General features: G+C 35.8%; 1 protein-coding gene across 1 annotated transcript in view; it reads right to left on the bottom strand.

Moving 5' to 3' along the window:
* The window catches only part of ZPBP (zona pellucida binding protein), a gene marked incomplete at its 5' end in the record, with an annotated part of 24,010 nt that extends 15,510 nt beyond the window's left edge, over positions 1–8,500 (bottom strand). Inside the window, 2 exons of the mRNA XM_010290715.1 lie at positions 5,251–5,376; positions 8,420–8,500. Coding sequence (XP_010289017.1) covers positions 5,251–5,376; positions 8,420–8,500 — 207 coding nt within the window. The remainder of the gene's footprint in view (positions 1–5,250; positions 5,377–8,419) is intronic.
* Positions 8,501–8,927: the final 427 nt, after the last annotated feature.

The following is an 8,927-nucleotide window of genomic DNA, read 5'->3' on the forward strand; positions in this document are numbered from 1 at the left end:
ATATTAAAAACTAAGTGTTCCTATATTTTTGTTTCTCTGTTTACTACACTTAAAATGAACAGACTTATTCTCCTTCCAATTCTTTACAAGCAAAAAATATTTACTCCACATCCTCCCACCCCATCTCTTATTCAGACCAGTTTTACAGTAGAGCAACTTCTGTATTTTGAAATTATATATTAAGAACAAAAGAAAATGAGAGCAGAATCAGGCCAATGGACTTTTCAGAAACATATTTTTCAGACATTTAGAAACAGCTATCAATCCAGATCATAAATTCTATTAATCAGATTAAAGTACTGAGCATGTTCAAATTTAAATATGCAGTATCTAAAGATGTCCAAATAGGTAAATTCATTGATGTTAAATTATACATGTACAGAAACAAAAGCTAACACAGCATATAATAAACTTGAGTTCACCTGAAAAGTTTCTTAGCAATGATACATGCTCTGTTCTGTAGTTCAGACAGGACTCTGACAGTCTCTCGGAAAACATGTGTAAGTCATGTATCGGTTATAAGGATAGCATAAGTATACAGATGTATACATCTACTAAAAGCAGCTTCATATTTGTTTTGATTCTCTTTCCTTTCCTCTCCGCTGCAGAACCATTTGATATACCAACAGTAGGTTTTAGAATACCTGGGGTTTAGCTTGTAGTTGAGAGGCTGAGTGCCCTATTTAATTTGTCAGTTGCGTTGTTTTACAAAACTATAGTACACATTTTTTTCATTCCTATGAGAGGATAGTCACAATCTTCTGACACAAATATTCCTTCTATGCATAAATTAGGTGGCAATGTGTATGAAAAGCAGTGAATTTCCTGTAAATCTAGATTCCTAGGTTCATTTTCACCAAACTAGAACAGGCCTATTCCAATGTCTACATTAGGAAATAAAGATTGAAATGTTTTCTCTTTTTTCTTCTATTTAGCTGTTCAGAAAACCATCAAAAGTGCTGTTTTATGCAGTAAAACTTTAAGATCCAGAACATAAGAATCAATTATTTTAATTTTTTTCTCCACTTAAGGTGTATTTTGAAAAATTTATTCTCAACCAGCCCAACAGCTGTTTAAAAACTTCAAAGTACAATTTCCAGATCTTAGTACAAATGAGTCACGATGCTAAGTGAAGAAAAATTACATGCTAATTTTAAAGTTGTAATGATTTTAAATTACATTTTGTGCAGTATTTAATTTTTCATTACCCTATCAACTGCACATAAGTGGACTGGAACTATCTGAACAAAGCTGCTTGTTCAAAAAACAAAACTGGTTTTTAATGGCTACAGAAAGAAAAGTGTTTACTGTTCTTTGTGAGCTTTTACTGTAGTCATGATGTTTGATGTGTATAGCTAGACAGAATTCTGTGGCACAAACACCTTCTTAGGGTGTGTGTCAAGGGCTGGTATGCCTGAAAGAGAATCTGATTTTTCTAACTATGACAGTAGAATGAAAGATAGGCTCTCTTCCTACAGATTTCATGCTTAAATAATTGCATTTCTTTTGAAACGTTCCAAGAAGCAGTACTTTGTTAGTCTTTCCTAAAACATGATTCACAATTCTACATTTGCACTGAAAGAGTTCTTTTCTTTCCTACAACCATGCTGAAAAATATGAAACAGTGTATCAAGCAAGGTTTATGAGTCCTAATTTCCTACTGTTATGGAGATTCGCTATGATAGATGTTAGAAGACTAACTAGTCACACTAAAACCCAGATGATTTTTACCACTTAGAGAGGATTACACCTGTTCTAAAAGGAGGCTGAATGATCAAGTTCTTTTACACAGCAAACATTTCATGAGCTAGAAAATTTAAATAGCTTTTTGTCTGTTTCTACTTTCTTTTCTCTGAGTCAAAAAAAAAAAAAAAAGAAGAATATGACAACAGCCCTAGGACACTAAAAAGTATCTTTGTGGTATTTACCCAAAATTGTGGTGGCTGAGGCTGAAGTCCTCTCATTACAGCTTTTTTAAAAAAAAAACTCTCTCATCCCTATAGAAAGTTATGTCAGGAAAACACAAGGTTTTCTTACTGCTGCTGATTTCACGTGCTGTTGATTCCAGTACACCTGGAGTTGCCACAGATTCAAGAACCTCTGCCACCATAGATTTTTTGCTAGTGAACCAAGGTTGACATAGCAGCTTGGTATACTACTGAAGCAATCTGCCCAGAGAGATTTAACCCTGTCAACTGGAAGAAGTCTGAGGTCTCCATGGTTTTCTGTTCTACAATGTTGAAATTCTAGTTTGAGTAAACAAAAGCCAGAGGAATGAAACGGACAATTTTTGTTAATTGTGAATCAGGAGGTTGTCTTCTGTCTGATCAGATTAAGCTCAGTGCTTCAACACATGACAATATACTTGATACTGTGTCTGTCATGCATCACAGACTGGGCATCCAAATATATCAGTTACAATGCAGGACACTGAGCTAACCAGAACATATCCATCCCAAGAGAGATTAACAGTTTCATGTAAAATGACATAGCCCACAGGCTTAAATATAAGCAAAACCATGTATACCACTTTGAGGCAAAGAATGCTAAAAATTCTTTCTGAGGGCAAAGTCTGTTCTCAGATTCAGAGCAAAAACACAGTGTAGTGTTAGATGTCATATAAATGTGAAATGCTCTGCTATGAAGGTTGGCTTGTCGAGGATTAAGAATAAAGAATCACAATGGTGTAAATGGCATGTTAGATTGTGTAACAGAAAAAGTTGCTTGAAAATATAAGACCAAGGACAGAGTTCTGACAGACAGCAGTAAAGACTAAGAGGAAAACAAATAGTATTTGGAAACAGTGCCACTGTAAAAGGATGAATGGTTTGTAAACTAAATTGTAAACTAAATTTTAAACTAAAACAAGACACTAAACAGGGTTATACATTCATTACAATGCTTATTGTCCTTTTTAAAAATGAAATTACACTAAAAGGTGAGACATACACAGAAGGAAACAAAAAACAGAACTCAGGTTCCCTGCTCAGACTTGGAAAGATACTACTGAGGAGTCAGTCATGCTCTCTAAGCAAACCTAGCTATGTGAGAAAAATAAGATATGTACAAGTAGCCCAATATATTCCCTGCAGAAACAATGATTTGGGGTTTTCATGCCATACTAGCAGATTAGGACACTGATAACATTAGAGGCATCTTTTGGAAAAAGAACGGTTAAATTCTCAATAAGCAGATTAACCAGAAGTTAAAACTAGCAAGGGATGTGAAGGGCCAACAGAAACACATGCAATTGAAGAAGAGCAATAAAAATGTTGGCCCCAGGCTGAATGTGGCTGAATGACCTGGTGACAAATGACATGGAAAACACTGAGGTACGCAATGCCGCCTTTGTCTCACTTATTCCTAGCAAGGGCTGCTTTCCAGCCCTGCCCCAGGCTCTACTAGAGTTTAGGGGAGATGCTACAGGGAGAGAGAAGTGTGGTGTTAGGGACTGACTTGAGCTGGACATACACAAGTTTCTAGATCAGAAAGAGATATATCCAAGGATGCTGAGGGAGCTGACTAATTCATGACTGTTGTCTATTTTGATGGTGATGAGGTCCCCAATGACCAGAAAGACCATTGTAAAAATATGCAAGGAAAAAGACCCAGGGAATCACAGGTCAGCCATCCTCACCTCAGGCCCTGCAAAGATGTTAGAACTGCTGGAAGTAATTTCCAGACGCATGAATGATGAGACAGTGATTGAGAACAGGCAGTATCAATTTGCCATTGGCAAATCATGGCTGACCAGCCTGAGTGTCCTCTGGAATTAAATGCCTGCCTCTGAGGACGAGGGAAAAGCAGTAGATGTCATATACACTGAAAGCCTTTAGCAAGGATTTCAGTATGGTCCTCCATCAGATCCTTGTGGCCCAACTATGGACATATGGACTAGATGAGTGGAATACAAGATGGATGAAAAACTGTCTGCATTGTCATTTTGAAGATTGATCTACCTAGCAGCCAGTTATGAAGAGCTTTCCTCAGGGATGATAAAAGCACCAGAACTGCTTAACGTCTTTACCAGTGGCCTACATCTCAGGATTGAATGCCTTCTTGGCCAGTATGCAAAAGACATCAAATTAGCACGGGGTGGGGAGGGGGAGGGGGGTGTCAAATTGGTGGGGAGCGGGAGCTGATACACTACAGGACATTGCTGCCATTCAGTGGGCCCTTGCACAATTAGAGACACAGTCTGCCAGAAACCTCATGAAGTTCAACAGGGATAAATGCAAAATCCTACACCTGGGACAGAATAAGAGCAGCAACAGATGCAGACATGGACCAGATGATTTGGGAGCAGCCCTGCAAAAAAGTACCTGGGAGTCCTGGTGGATTTTAAGCTGAACATGAACCGGAAACACACTTTTGCAGCAGTGAAGGCTAACTGCATACTGGGCTGAATTAGCAACAATATATCCAGCAGGTGAAAAGAAGTGATTATTCTCTCCCTACCCAACACTCATTTGGGCACTCTGGAACAGTGTCCAGTTTTGACTCCTCAGTACAAGACCGATACTAACAAGCTGGAGCAAGTCAACAAGAAGGCTTCTGAGATTATATGGGAGTTGGAGCACAGGACAAGAGGCAGAAGAAACTTGGATTTTTACGCTAGAGAAGTGTAAGGAAGGAATTGCAGTCCTTCACTACCTAAGGGGAGATACAGGGAAGAATAACCCATACTTTTTAAGAGGTGCACCACAAAAGGGCAAGCAGCAACAATGACAAGTTGCAATAAGGGAAACTGTGATTGAAAATAAGAAAAGAAAAAGGTTGCACAGAAAAGACAGATGATCTCCAAGTATAGAGATTCCCCAAACTCAAGTGGTTGAGGCCCTAAGCAACTTCATGTCTGAAGGTAGTCTGTCATTGAGCAAGCAGTTGGGCTAGATCATACCACTCATCATACTATTACTCTGTCCTTGCAGAACACTCTCAGCTGTCTCTCAGTGCAGCAAAGAATGTCATCCTCAGCCTCTCTTGTATCCAACATGCCCTGATCCATTTAGTTCCTTAGAGATGGCACTGTTCTTACAGAGATCTGAAAATGTGTTTTAATTTGGTTATCTCACCCCTTTCTGAAAAGTGAAAGTTAGTTTCTACAATATAAATACAAATACTTGCAAAGTATCCTCAGTTACTTCTCCATTTACATTCCCACTTTTATAATCCTCATGCTGCTTTGGGGAGGGAGTGGGTAGAAGGGGAGAGGGTGCAGGGGGGTCATGTAAGAAAATAAATGCTTACCTGAAGAAAGACCACCACCTGGTCCATGCCACTGGAATATTGGATCAATCAGTTCTAAGTTTCGCAGATGATTTGTAAGACATAAAATACGTGGACTGCTGTGATTCAGCTTGACATAAACTTTAACTGAAAAAAAAAAAATTAACATTAGCATCAAGTATTTATCAATGGTATCCTAACAGTGAGCTATATAAATTTCAAGACAGTGGTTCAACAACAATCATGAATGGAGTTCTGATTTTGGGACTAGTTCTGTTATCTCTACCATCAAAATGAACTACAAAACAGAGAGCAGGTTTGTTTTCTCTGGAAAATAAAATTAAGAGAATTCTTTCTAGTTCTAGGCTTATCTAGTTGTGTAAATAAAAGGCACGGTGCACTGTAACATCCTCCTGAATGGAGTATGTCATTTACTAGGTTCTCATAAGCACGGGCTTCTGCAGCGTTCTGTCTCAATTGTTCTCCAACCCACACGAGAGAGTGAAGTTGCAGGATACTCAGACTTGAAAGCTTGCTGTTTCCACTGTTATCAATTGCCTTTTACCAGTGCACAGTGTATTTGCTTAAATGGGGTTTAGTGTTGTATCTCACTAAATGGTGAGCTGCCTATTGTTTAATTCAGATATAATGCGATAGGAAGAAAACTGCGTAAAGTAAGGATTTACTTAGTCTTTTCCCACAGCAAAGCAGGTGTACATGTCTTGTATGTGATTTGTAGCATACAGGTGCTTCTGGATCTTTGGTTGTTTCTAAAAACTATGATTGGTGTAGTCATAATCACTTCCATAATATGCAGGATTTCAGTGTGTACAATTTCTTCTAATTCCCTTCTCACTGACATTCTGCAAAGCATTTGTCCTCTTCCAGAGCATGGGATACTAGATATGTATGCTCTAGTGAGGTCTAAACTTGAATATACCTTGCTTTGTATCAGGCTACCCTAATGCCACTGAAAAGATATAATTAGTATAAAACATTACAGCTACTACATTTGTGATTTGGAGAATCTGACTAATTATTAAAATTGAATCAAATAAGCAAATTACCACAATGTTACCTTACCATTGACTATTTCAGATTCCCTGTGGCAACTGGCAGTAATGCCACCACAGTTTTTTCTCCTCTCCAAGTATGATTGTTTGCTTTCATTAAAAAATTAAAAGTCACTTACGTTCACATTTCAGTATTAAGTTGTTTAAACAGAATAAAGACTTAGATGTAACATTTAATACCTAAGAATAACTTCAGAATTTTGATAGTCTTAAGATCAGGAGGTATGTCCATCCCAGCTAATAATCAGTTTTCTACAGTAACTTATATTGCAGAAAACAGCAAAGTATATATTTTCAATTGTACGTAGTATAGTATATAGTAGTATATCATGGAAATAAATGCCATTTGCAGCTGGTATTTCTGTTTTTAATCCCAAAGCATTAAAATTAATATAAATTCTACATGTTAATGCAACTGCCAATATGATTAGTCTTTTTCCATTGCAAACCCTTAATATTTTTTCTCAAAGTTTTCTAAACAACTGGGTTTAGCAATAGTCTATTGGGACAAAATTGTATACATTCCATACCTCTCCCACTTCACCTTTTGTTTTTTATTTCCTCAAGGTCATTTTGTTCTGTCTTGTAATAATATTTTTTAAAATTTAATATCCATAATAGAAATTAACAATATTATAGTGTCATCATTATCATAACCTGCCAAGATGGTAAATTCTGTCCCACCACTGTAGATTTCCATGAAAGTTTTGTAAACATGTATCATAGGAGTAATATAACAGAAGGGCATCTGATTGATAGAAAACAATGACTAAAAAAGTATCTACCTACCAGGTATAACCTTATTCTTCATTTTTCAAAATAAAGTCTTACTCTTTTAATTAAAAGTCCTTTGCTATTTTTCTTAATCATTAATATTCTCTCTATTATAAAAATATTTACTTCAGATAGTGATCCAAAAAAGAAAATTTATGGCAGATATTTTAAAAAGGCAGGATTTTAATAGTGTAGCATTGTATTTAACCAAATTTTGGTGAAAAAAAAAAAATTTAAAATAGAGAATTTGCCCACTGGAGCCAAGCCTAGTATACGCACAACAGTCTGTACCAGAGAAGGTGGAAATATTCTTTATTAATACTAAATTGTATAGAAACAGAGTCAGGATAAAACATTTTAATCTTTGTTTCTAACTTTCAAATTGCCCTGTGCCATTCTGGTAGTAGCCATGTTTACAGACATGAGTCAGAATCAGAAGAAAGCAAAAGTACACTAGTAGACCACACCTTTAAAACACTCAGAGCCATTACTTAACATTAATGCTAAGTAATACTGTAAGTTAAACTACTAAGAGAAACATTTAAAAAAATATTTCCCAGAATTGTTTCATCTTTGGACAAAAATTGGTATGTCTAGGAATTTGTAGCAAAAAAGGTCAAAAAATGTTGTTTTTTAGCATTCCCCCAAACAACAGAAGTATCACTTCTATCTAAATCTAAAACTGGAAAACACATATGGAGAAAACTATGGGGAAGAGTATTACCAAAACCAAGCCAGCAGTGTGCATTTAGAGAAAAAGCAACATGAGTAAATACATGGCAAGGAGGAATGGCCCAGTCTTTAATTTAATTTTCAGATTTTCCAATAATTGTTTTGTTTAATGAAAAGAGAAAGTGATAATATTATATTCTGGAGTTAGATGGATTTAACTTAGAAAGCAATTAATTCTTATCTCTTCTTAATTTTTGTTGTAGATATAACAAATTTTAAGTCTTAGGTTCTATGTACATAACAAGTAAGATGAACACAGAATACCTACAGAGCAAGAAAGCAGCATTTTGGAGCAAGAGTCCTCTGGCCAGGTGGAAGAGTACACAGAACATTGTTATTTTTATAACAATTACAGGAAGTAATTATCTTGGTTTCATAAAAATTATAAGAAAGAATAAAAAAACCTATGAAAAATAAATTCCAGTGACAGAAATATATGCTATGGGATAGCCTATTAAGTATACAAAAGTGAGTACAGAATTGTAATTAAGTAAACCACTTAAAGCCATGTAAAACAATACAACAACAATAGATATTACAAAGAAGGGCCTTTTCTTGGTAAAAACAATATTTTCACTAAAATTTGTTACATTGTGTTTAAAGAAAAATACCTGGAAATACAACAGATCCCACTATTTTTAAGGTATTGTGTCTTGGCCTTTCACTTCTTAAAAATCTCTTTGAGGGCTGAACTGTTAAAAGATAAAACAATGACATTAATACGACCATTTAATTTACCTTAAAAAGCAAGCAGCATTTAGGTTAATCTACAACCTTTAATATACTTGTTCATCAACGGATATTAAGATAATACTTGCCTACTATCTTACACAACACATGACTCATTAAGGCAACAAAAAGCAATGACAAAGGCCTGATACAGAGAAAGCATCCTTGTTCTAAACAGCACTTAAGTTTAGATTTAGTTTCAAATATATTTATGTTTTACAAAAGAATTGTCACATTTTAAATTGGGATAATGGGGATAATGGGGATAGGCACTGTCCAAAATGAGGATAAAATTTAGATGCATTTTTACGATGCCCTCAGTCAGGATGTCAATATATATACTGACCATTAATGTAGTAATGAGCTTGGGTTCTGTCATGATTGTCATTT

The sequence above is a fragment of the Phaethon lepturus genome, unplaced genomic scaffold, assembly GCF_000687285.1.
Source record: "Phaethon lepturus isolate BGI_N335 unplaced genomic scaffold, ASM68728v1 scaffold5617, whole genome shotgun sequence".
Taxonomy (NCBI): Eukaryota; Metazoa; Chordata; class Aves; order Phaethontiformes; family Phaethontidae; genus Phaethon; species Phaethon lepturus.